This window comes from Drosophila serrata, unplaced genomic scaffold (assembly GCF_035046125.1).
Source record: "Drosophila serrata isolate PLE 108 unplaced genomic scaffold, ASM3504612v1 contig_240, whole genome shotgun sequence".
Lineage (NCBI taxonomy): Eukaryota > Metazoa > Arthropoda > Insecta > Diptera > Drosophilidae > Drosophila > Drosophila serrata.
The window spans coordinates 6828337-6839398 of NW_028257138.1; the positions used below are offsets into that span (position 1 = coordinate 6828337).

The window sequence follows — 11062 nt, forward strand, 5'->3', positions numbered from 1 at the left end:
TTAAAACGCGAAGCGAAAAACAACAAACCAAATAATATAAGCAGCTGCCTCTGTCGTGTAGGAAAACTGCGATGGTGATGTCGTCAGCAGGAGAGCGAACGAAAAACTGAAACCAAACAATGGGTCTGCGCACGAGCAAGACCGGTGATTTGATTCTAAGGGCGGAAAAACCACCCCCATAGCCACAGGCGAGGGAGGGAAAATTATTTAGGGGGAGAATTGCATTTAAGGTATTTAGATCATTAAATCAAAAAAAGGTATTATCATCCCTTTTAGCCGGTTTCGAAATTGTTCAATACTACATTTTCGAAGACTGCAAACAAACACTGTAAAGGTGACATAGTTAACTTATGAAATCACTTGCAAATACCTCTGGAATATTGTGATAACTGTGATCCTTTGATAAGGATATAATCTCCCATAACCACACACAACACTTAGTTTGTAGTTCGCCTCCAGGCACACACTCAATGTTGTACAGGTTTATTTTCGTCATCAGTATGTGCGGTAAATCGCGATTTTTGTTTTCTCGATTACGGATGTGGCCTCAATTTAAAAAAAACATATAACGTATAAGTTGATCTACTTGATTTCCTTGGCTTCCTTGGCGTTTTGCAGCGATTCGGTGATGAAGAGTTTGGCCAGCGACTGAGAGCAGAACTGGGCAATGTGCTGAGCGTGGGTGTTGATCTGGCCAGAGGTAATCGCGGCCGCCAGTCGGATGGGCACGGGCATGGGGCGGAACTGCTTAATGACCTCCTCTTCGGGCACTGTTGGCTCGCCCTTCGATGTCCGCACGGCATTCTCGGCGGCCAGCTTAGCCAAGGCACGGTGTTTCTCCTGAAAAATTTAACAAACCCATTAAAAGTCGAATAAAATTAAACAAAATCATATTTCCTACCGTGTCCTGCTTGAAGACCACCTGCTGGTACTTGTTGTAGCGCACCGCCTCCTGGTACAGCTCATCCACGCGCTCAATCAGGCTGCGCATTTGGTTCTCCAGCACCGAGGCCGTGCCCAGATCCAGGAAATTGTGGCCCTTATCCTCAGGCAGCAACTCATTCAGCTCGCTCATCATGATGTTGGTCAGCGGCGAGTTCTTGATCACAATGGGAATCTCAGCGAACAGGCTCTCGTAGCCCACCTTCAAGGTGCGGAATGCCTCGGGCGAGAAATCACCGTCCTTGTACATCTGGATGGCCTGCGGCGTGAGACGGTAGGCCTTCAGGCAGAGGAAGCCGCGCGATGACTTCTGCGTGTCGTAGACCACCACAACGGACTCCTCAATGCTGGTCTGGTAGTGGTATTGGGACTCCAAAAGGGCCAGCGACAGGCTGTTGCCCACATCGGAGCTCTGGTACCAGCCCACATGCAGGTGATCAACGTTGACGCGACGAAGGCGACGCATCACCGTCAGCTGGTACATTTCCTCGTCCATGCTCTCATCGCCGGTCTTGGGGAACGGGAAGCAGTTGGTGATTTCCAGGCACTTGTCTACCACCAGGCCGAGAAGGGCGCCCTGGGCGAGGTCCATGTTGCTGGACTCCTCATGGCAGTGTTTCACCATTTTCATCACGGCCTGCAAAAAGGGAATTTTCATTTAATTATATTTACATTTGTCATACCGTGCATCTGGGTAGGCAATATTATTTAGCGGGGAATTTATTCACACGCCCGTGCACCTCACACACACAGTCACGAAGCAGGCAAATTGCGAGACAGCGCGTGGCACAAACTTTCTGGCCGGCTTTGCCCGCCGTTCCCGGCCAGATCTGATAGCTCCTTTGATTACTCACCAGGCCATCGCATTGGACGTAGTTGATGGTGTTGTCTGAATCCTCAGTGCGAGCGTGACGGCCAGCGCGGTTTGCCATTTTTGCGGATGAAAATATTTCCTGTTTGGCGTGCCGAAATCTATCAGAAAAGAGATGACACTATCGGTACTATCGATAGGGAGGTTTTCGATGACACTATCGATGTTTATTGAAAATGTTATATTTGTTTTTAATTCTCTCAACTTGTAATTTAATTGTTTACAAATAGACAAAGACAACTTAAGAAACAACCATTTCGCTTTAAAATGGCTTTAATTTAAGTAAGGCACTGTTTCAAATTTACCCTGAAAAAAGCTGAAACTAGTTAGAGATTAGCTAAATTGTCAACACTGCTGGTCCAATCAGCTGTCGCCAAAGCGATAAAAAAAAGCCTAAATATTGTTTATCAGACGTTGAAAAGAACGATTTCATTTCCTAGAATAACGAAAAGTAGCCCTCTTGTCACGAATCGACACGAACAAGCGGAAGTGATAGCAGCAGCGCGCCCTCAGTTGCCAGAGTAGAGCGGAGCCGCTAGGGGAGGCGCGTCTTTGGGGCCCTTTCAGTTTTGCATACTTTGATTTGTCGTTAGCAACGCTACGCTGGCAGTGGCCAGTCAACGAGCCCAAAGATGTCGACTAATTGGCGTGAACTTTTCCCCACCAAGCTCACCTTTGTGATATTCCTGCTGTACATGTCCCTCTTCATAGGCCAGGGTATTTAAATGATTCCCACCATCGAGCTTTGGACCAACGCCCTAATTGCCACTCTCCATCTTGCAGGAATCTTTGTCACAGCATCCCAGGAATCGAACAACTCCTACGGCTACAACACCGTCACGGTGGTGCTTCTCACCGAGATCTTTAAGCTGATTGTCTCCACCTGCCTCTATTGCAGAGAGTGAGTGGGAAACGCAAATACGCCTTCGCGGTTTCAACTAATCCACATGTTACTGTTCCCTTTACAGCAATAATCTGCGCTCGCTGGTGCGGGATGTCCACAAGGATAGGAACGTGTTGGCCCTGTACATGGTGCCGGCATTCCTGTACTGTCTGTACAACAATCTGGCCTTCGTTAATCTGGCCACGTTCGACCCAACCACCTACTATCTGCTGCTGCAGCTGCGCGTCGTCGTCACGGGCATTCTGTTCCAAATTATCTTCAAGAAGTACCTGTCACAGCGACAGTGGATCTCCCTTATTCTCCTCACCCTCGGCTGCATGATGAAGCAGATTGATTTTGGGAGCTTCTACAGCGACGCCAACGACGACAGCGAGTCTGCGGCCATCCAGCAACAGAAGCAATCGTCAAATCAAACTGTTATCGACGGTTATCAGCAACAGCAGGTACACGGGAAGAACATGTCCGGCTTTGACTTCAGCCTGAGCGCTGTCTTCATTCTGGCCCAGACCATTTGCTCGTGTCTGGCAGGCGTTTACAACGAGTATCTGCTGAAAGACAAAGGTGCGGATGTTAATATCTTTGTACAGAATGTCTTCATGTACCTGGACTCTATTATCTGCAATGCCGCGATCCTCCTGTTCCGTGGCGAGCTCTTTGATGCGTTCAGTCCCCACAATCTAAGCAGCATCATGCGATTCAGTGTGCTGATCATCATTGTAAACAACGCGGCCATTGGCATCGTGACCAGCTTCTTCCTCAAATACATGAACTCCATCCTGAAGACCTTCGCCAGCGCCTTGGAGCTGCTCTTTACGGCGGTCTTGTGCTACTTCCTGTTCTCCATACCCATCTACATGAACACCGCGCTGGCAATAGCGGTCGTCTCCTACGCTATCTACCTTTACACCCAGAGTCCGGTCGTCAATCTGGGCAAGGTGCGTCCGCTGGCCAATTTGAGTGAGGCCACCGCCAAGTCCACGGATAAGCGGAAGCTGCTTGACAGCGAAGGGGACAACTCGGACCTAGACATGGACATTGTGTAGATAGTTAGTCTTAGACGTATACTTAGAGCTGTAAATAGTTGTGGAAAAGTGCCTGCAAATGTTTTGAACTGTACGCAAGACGACTTGACTCTAGGCTTTGTGCAATGTGAGGGGGACGGACAGGCGTGTAAATACCAAAACTTTTGCTTTTCTATTTGTGTTAAGATTCTCAGCGAAACAATTATATACTTTAATCATAAAGTGAATGAAATCAACACCATTAGAGCCTTTACAATGGGTGGCGCTTCTTCAAGAAGCTTTTGAATTGGGCATGTATGTAGATGACATACAACTGTTGGTATCTTTGTTCTTATATCTAGACTTAGAATGAAGTGCTGACGACATGGCCATCCTCCTGGGTGGGCGCAATGCGCGTGGTGAGGGCTATCTCCAAGCACCGATTGTCTATGAAGCGGCGGTAGTAGAGACACTCCTTAAGGTGCTCCTCCATATCGAGAACGCGGTGTGTGGCGTTGTACTTGCAGATCTTCAGCGGCGGTCCACGGTAGTTCCTCTCGCACTTGACGATGTGCTTCGGCATGCGGAAGAGCGCGATCCTGTGATCCGGGTTGTACGGGCAAATTCCAAATTCAGTTTCAGACATTTTGCACGCCAAAAGCTTCCAATGTTTTTCCTTTTTTTTATAGAGAAACGTGAGAAAATCCCGCTATGTTTTAAAACTTCCGTTTAGTGATGAGCGCCAAGAGTCAAATCATATCGGTAACACAGAACGATATTATTAATTGTTATCTACACGTGTAAAAAAACACTTTACAAAATATCGATAGTGCAAAAAACACATGTTTTGATATCGATAGTGCTCCGTGTGCTCTCAGATGAGAGCGTTAACAGACAATAGTGGATGAATTTACAGAAAATGAGAGCGTTAACAGAAAATTTCGGGAATTTTACAGATTGAGAGGACTTGCAGGGCTTACAGTTTAGTTTCGAACCAGATAGATACTTTTATCTCTTTGGTATTTTTGTATCTTTGGAATACAAAGTTAGTCGATTGTGAAAATTTGTACAGTTTGTACGGTTGTGATTAACGAAAAGTTAAAAGTAAAAGTATTTTGTTTTGAGCGTTCAAACAGTTAGATTATTTAGCTGAAATGGCCCGTACCAAGCAGACCGCTCGTAAATCCACCGGAGGCAAGGCGCCCCGCAAGCAATTGGCCACCAAGGCGGCCCGCAAATCTGCGCCGTCCACTGGAGGCGTAAAGAAGCCACATCGCTATCGCCCTGGAACCGTGGCCCTCCGTGAGATCCGTCGCTACCAGAAAAGTACCGAGCTCCTGATCCGCAAGCTGCCCTTCCAGCGCTTGGTGCGTGAGATTGCCCAGGACTTCAAGACGGATCTGCGTTTCCAGTCTGCGGCCATCGGAGCCCTGCAGGTATGAGTGAACATCTGGCCCCTCCCCCAGCCCGATTTCGTGTGGTCATGTAATAATCAATTGTCTCTGCCTTTGGAATTTTCCAGGAGGCCAGCGAGGCGTATCTGGTGGGTCTGTTTGAGGACACCAATCTGTGCGCCATCCATGCCAAGCGTGTCACCATTATGCCCAAGGACATCCAGCTGGCCAGACGCATCCGAGGCGAGCGCGCCTAAATGCCCATGGCCGCCATCTTGGATTGGAAAAGTAGCGGCGGCGGCGGCGGTGGCGGTGGAAAGAGAAGTTGCTGTAACCCACAGCTGTCGTTTGGCGGGCAAGAAGGGGAGCAAGAGGAAGCAGAAGCAGCAAGAGCAGCAGCGGCCGCCGCTTAGTTCTAAGTTTGTGTGTCTAAGGTCTATGTATGCTTAACCCTAAGTAAAGATCAAACATCTTTCGTTTGCTTCAATAAAATCAAAGTGTTTTTTCTTAATATCGGAAATTATTGTTTTTATTTATTGCAGTTTGGAAAAACGGGCGATTCAAGGAGTTGTAGAAAATTTTCCATTGTGATGAAATGGAGATTTTATAATTATTTACGTCATAGATTATATTAGAATTTAACTTTCATACATATATATTGATGACTCATCGTCAAGTAGTGCGCTCTTAACAATCTTTATTATTTAGGGTGAGAAATTAGAAACAATACGGATCTCGTAAAGTATATGTATGTATGTATGTATGTACATATATTTTTGATCAATAACAATAGCCCAAGTAATCTAGACACCCCATTTCGTTTCTACGCAAACTAGTTTGCAGATGGTATATGAAAATGGATGATATGTATGTATGTTGGAACAAACCTAATCGGAACACCATATCTTATAGCTATCGTAGATATAAAAAAATATATGTAATAAAACTTATAGTTGAAAATAATATAATCAAATATAAAACTATTTGTTATATTTAAATGCTATTAAATTTGTTTTTTTTTTTTTTATTAATTTTAAAGTTTATCACAAAAGAAGATATATATTTAATTTCAAAATTAAAATTTTTTTTCGACATTAGGAACTCTTTTATACTAAGTCAAATAAATTTAAAATTTCAAAAAGAGAAATACGTTAAAATTATGGATATATAAATAACATTTAATGAAATCAGAATTTAATAGACATGTTTTTTTAACTCTTTAAATGGATTTCGATATACCAAATTATATATGTACATATGTACATTTTAAAATAATATTTATTTATATGATATTTGAATTATTCACAAACATTTATATATAATGACTTTGAATAAAAGATGTGATAACATTCTTGAGTTCAATAAATTGCTAACAAATATAGAAACAGTTTGTATAAATATATATACTATATATATGTGTACATATATAATATTTAATGATTAAAAAATGACATACTCTATACAATGTCAATCTGACTTGAAAGATTGATACCTATAAGTCGCAGCCAAAGATTTCAGCCTCCAGTCACAATGGGATTGCTGGTGAGCATAGATAAAGTCAAAAATATATATTTATTCACAATCTCTCATTTTTAGTTCCTGGCTATATACACTTCAGCGCTGGCTGCTCTGCTAGGTGGAGCCGGTGGAGATACAGTAAATTGGTGGAGTGTAGATTCGGCTCCACATGGCTCCAGTCAGGATGGCGGAATGAACCAATGGTTCACTGTATATCCCGATTCTTATAGACACGATGACAACAGCTGGATAGCTACCAGCACGGTACCGCCTCCAGAAAACACTCATTTCAGTGGGGGATACCAGATAGTCGATCTAAGAACTTAGTTTGATTTAAGATTTCAAGAGTGTGTCCTTGTTTATACAATTTTTCGCTTTATATTTAAATAACAATCTTTACTTTGTGTAAAACTTTGCCTTAAACAAAAGCAGTTTTTTATTATTTGTTAATACGATTAGCTTAGCGATTTGTGGTATGATGGGGGAACACGGTATTAGGGCGGAGAGCAGCAAATGCAAGAATCTATTTAAACACTATAGTGTCCAGCATGGCACCCAGGCACTGCACAATATTATTTTGCATGACTTTGTCCACTTTTTCCTCCAAATGCCGCTTGGGGTCCTGCTTGCCAACGTTCTTGATTGCCAGCTGCTCCGGCGTCATCTTCTCCTCGTCCTCCAGAGACTAAAGAGAGTAAAATAATAATAGTTAATAAATATGCTTGAAATGAATAAGTCCAGGACTCACCTTATTGTAGTTCTTGGCCAGATCAAGCATCTCTGCCACGGTGTCCTCGTTGATAGAACAGTGCTCGTTGTAGTCGGACAGCGTCAGACCATCCTTCCACGACTTTTTGTGCAGATTGAGGAGCATCTTTTGCTCTAGTTCGTTCTTGCGGTAGTTAATGCTAATCGAGTAGTAGTGGCGATTGAGCCCGTGGATCAGCGCCTGCACAGAAGGCTTTTGCAGGTGACCCAGATTGGAGGTGGTCTGTCGGGGCTCCTGACCCAGCACCAACATGTTAGGATTGATCAGGCGGAATGCATCGATAACCACCTTGCCCTTGACAGACTGAATGGGATCGACCACCACGGCCACGGCACGTTCCGAGAGGGCCTCAAACGATTGCTGAGTGTTGATGTCGACGCCAGACAGCCAGCAGCCGAAGCCCGGATGCGAGTGATACCATCCGACGACCATCTCAGGCCGACCCGTCTGCTTCAGCATATCCAACATCTTGGCCTGGAAGACGGGATCCACCGCCTCAACGGAGACTCCTGTGCCCGTCTGGGGCATGGCGAACACGTCGATGACCTGCACCGTGTAGTCGTCCACAAACTCGCCCAGCATCAGACCCATCACCTCCATGGGCACGCCCGCGCGGCCGTGCTTCAGCATCTTGAGCAGGGCCAGTGAGGAGATATACACCTGCTCCGCGGTATCCACGACTGGGGCGTCTGTGGGTGGAGCGGCCTGAGGCATGGCGCCGCCAAGACGAAGCAGACGATCCATTTTATGCGGCTGCCGGAGGAAGAAGCACACGTAAAGGTGCAACGTTAGTTGAAAACAAACTCAAAATCTCTGATGGTTCGCTATCCTCACCTCTGGACTTTGTAAATACTCTGTGTACGGGATTAATATCACCTATTTTCAACACTTTTACGTGTAATTTCCGTAGTTTCGTTGAAGGCAGCAACAAAAAACACAAAGCCAGACAAATTTCAGTTTTATAAATTGCAAGTAATAGTGTGAGACCGCAGCGGGGCCGACGAAATATGCCGAAAAATTCTGAGAAAATATACCAAAACACAGACCAAAAATAAGTATATTTTGTTTGTGGTGCTGCCAACTCTCGGGAAGAGGACGTATCTACGTTCAGTGTGGGAAATGGTCAAAAAATTTAATTTAATGTAATTTATTTATAATTAAAATACAAGTGTGGTACAAAAACATGAACATTTTTAGTTCTATTCGTTTAAAGGCTGGTGAAAGTAGCCAAATTAAAGTATGAAAATCTCTGATGTCCGTCAAATTAGCGTCGATGAGTTAGCGTCGAAGTGGAACGGTGGCAAGATGGAACTTGGAGGGGATCTTTAATTTTCAATTTATTTCGTAATTAAGACACAAATTCCAATAAAATAGTTTTAAAATACTAAAATATATATTTACTATTGTTTTTTACTATGTTTGAAAGTATTTGACATTTGGATATAGTAAGAAAAAGAATGTGAAAAATCATGTTTTCACGGATTTCTTAATATCTCGGCTAATCAAACGCGTGCAGCAATACCCGATACGTCAAAATATAGGACATTTATCATAGTTTTAACCTACTCAGTTTCAATTTCTTCAACCCGTTAGGTTTTGAGCAAAGTCGCATAACAGTGATCTAACCGGGAGGGAAAAATATTCTAAAATTTCGAATTAAATCTCTTTCAAATCTAACCCAGATTTTTAAAAATTAACGTTTTCTTTTTCCTATCTCATTCACAAACACTGGATTCATATCGATAGGGGCGCCTCCCACATCCTATCGATGAATAGTAAGCCAGAAAATATTCCTATTGACCATTTAAGCAATTGTATAAAATATACATGCCCCATGAATGGAATTTACATTCCAAGCATTTTGGTAGATGTTTCATCAAAATCCGTTCAGCCGTTCAAGAGAAAACATCACTTTTCATTTATTTCCATAAATGTCCCTACGAAGAGTAAATAATCTGGCAGCACTGTCTGCCTAAAATTAAGTTAACTCGATTTAAACTTTATTTAAAAAACTTATGCAAAATGAAGATCGTACCATTAACAGGATCGCAATTCTTAACAATTTGATCCACGTTTCGTCAAAATCCGTTCAGTCGTTAATGAGAAATCCCGACTTTTTCATTTATTGCCGTACATTGCCGTTTTATTTAGATAACTTTAAATATGAGGGTCTAGTTTGCTTATAATTGGACAGATAGACTCGGCTTTTGATGCTGATCAAGAATATATATACTTTATAGGGTCGGAAATAATTTATTTACTGCGTTGCAAATTTTTGACTTGAAATCATATTACAATGCAAGGGCATTGAAGAACTAGATTTGAGAAGCAAATTTTCGAAATAACACTTAATAGTCTGCTCAATAAATGATATCATTATTCTAAGCAATTTGGTTGGTGTTTCATCGAAATCCGTTCAGTAGTTTTGGAGAAATTACCATTTTAATTACTAATTAAATACCAAGGAGGCATGACTATGCACCCCTGGTACCCAACTGCAATAATTGAAAATGTCGGATTTCTCATTAACAACTGAACGGATTTTGATGAAACATAGATTAAAATGTTCAGAACTGCGATGCCGTCTATGGGGCAGTCTTCCTTTAACAAAGTTTTAACCATAAAGCTTAAATCAAATTTTCATGTTTTAAGGCAGGCAGGGCTGCCGGATATATTTATATTTCGCCGGTACATAAATGGAAATAAATGAAAAAGTCGGAATTTCTTTTGAACGACTGAACGGATTTTGATGAAACATCTACCAAAATGCTTGGAATGTAAATTCCATTCATGGGGCATGTATATTTTATACAATTGCTTAAATGGTCAATAGGAAAATTTTCTGGCGGACTAGTCATCGATAGGGTGTGGGAGGTGCCCCTATCGATATGAAGTCAGTGTTTGTAAATGAGATCGGAAAAAGAAAACGTTAATTTTTAAAAATCTGTGGGTTACATTTAATAGAGATTTACTAAAATAATCTAAAATGAACGAAATAGGTAATTTTCGCTGATTTAGATGAAAATCCACCAAATTTCTTGGAATGGTTTTTCCATTTATTGGGCAGTCACGTTTCCTAATGTTTTATTCAACAATTTGCTATTTTTATCTAATTTAGTATTGTTCTTAACATGATTCCATGGTCTGGTTCAGCGAGTGGTTCTCTGCTGGTTCCCATCTGGTTCCATTTTCATAGTTCGCTGAATCTCTGTTAACTCCTTGGTTGAATAAGATATTCTGGCCACACTGTCGATTTAGGCCTTATCAATTGGTCACACTAAATAATAGGCGCGCTGTATTTGAATGAGGCAGTCAGGTGTTGAATTTTTAAATTCCTATGTTTTATCTTTTTGTATTTTTACAAAAGGATGTGAATTCAACAATACTCATTTCTTTTTGAGACATTAACTAGAATGCATATGTGCTGTCAAAATTACATTCCTATAAGTTATGAACCGTTGCCAGTTGAATGAGTTGCGGAGGCTAACGCAGAAGACTTTCCGCAACACCGAACACCGCAAAACTTATTAATGCACCTTTCCGCCCATCAAATGCCATGGGAAATGAGGTCGACCGCCGGCAGCAAGTCTGAAACAATTTGGGCAAGTACAATGCATTGCCAGGCCGGCGCTTTTATTGTGCCAATTAATTGCACAAAACCTT

General features: G+C 42.5%; 5 protein-coding genes and 1 long non-coding RNA gene across 6 annotated transcripts; 3 read left to right on the forward strand and 3 right to left on the reverse strand.

The window, feature by feature from the left end:
• Positions 1-441: 441 nt before the first annotated feature.
• On the reverse strand, positions 442-2042 carry eIF3h (eukaryotic translation initiation factor 3 subunit h). Its single transcript, XM_020950321.2, has 3 exons — positions 1797-2042; positions 902-1579; positions 442-840 (listed from the first exon to the last, which is right to left on the reverse strand). The coding sequence occupies exons 1-3, from the start codon at positions 1872-1874 to the stop codon at positions 583-585; spliced, it is 1014 nt and encodes a 337-aa protein (XP_020805980.1). The 5' UTR covers positions 1875-2042; the 3' UTR covers positions 442-582.
• Positions 2043-2131: 89 nt separating this feature from the next.
• On the forward strand, positions 2132-3975 carry senju (UDP-galactose transporter senju). The gene is made up of 3 exons (XM_020950386.2): positions 2132-2530; positions 2597-2714; positions 2782-3975. The coding sequence occupies exons 1-3, from the start codon at positions 2446-2448 to the stop codon at positions 3758-3760; spliced, it is 1182 nt and encodes a 393-aa protein (XP_020806045.2). The 5' UTR covers positions 2132-2445; the 3' UTR covers positions 3761-3975.
• On the reverse strand, positions 3889-4455 carry LOC110182348 (uncharacterized). The gene has a single exon (XM_020950388.2). The coding sequence runs from the start codon at positions 4362-4364 to the stop codon at positions 4083-4085; it is 282 nt and encodes a 93-aa protein (XP_020806047.1). The 5' UTR covers positions 4365-4455; the 3' UTR covers positions 3889-4082.
• A 312-nt stretch (positions 4456-4767) lies between these two features.
• His3.3A (Histone H3.3A) lies at positions 4768-5632 on the forward strand. Its single transcript, XM_020950395.2, has 2 exons — positions 4768-5154; positions 5241-5632. The coding sequence occupies exons 1-2, from the start codon at positions 4873-4875 to the stop codon at positions 5367-5369; spliced, it is 411 nt and encodes a 136-aa protein (XP_020806054.1). The 5' UTR covers positions 4768-4872; the 3' UTR covers positions 5370-5632.
• Positions 5633-5984: 352 nt separating this feature from the next.
• Positions 5985-7058, forward strand: LOC147644017 (uncharacterized). Its single transcript, XR_015271229.1, has 2 exons — positions 5985-6654; positions 6709-7058. It is a non-coding gene; the product is annotated as an uncharacterized LOC147644017 (long non-coding RNA).
• On the reverse strand, positions 7031-8419 carry Rpn11 (regulatory particle non-ATPase 11). Its single transcript, XM_020950392.2, has 3 exons — positions 8234-8419; positions 7379-8152; positions 7031-7315 (listed from the first exon to the last, which is right to left on the reverse strand). Exons 2-3 carry the CDS (start codon positions 8141-8143, stop codon positions 7154-7156), a joined length of 927 nt encoding a protein of 308 aa, XP_020806051.1. The 5' UTR covers positions 8144-8152; positions 8234-8419; the 3' UTR covers positions 7031-7153.
• Positions 8420-11062: the final 2643 nt, after the last annotated feature.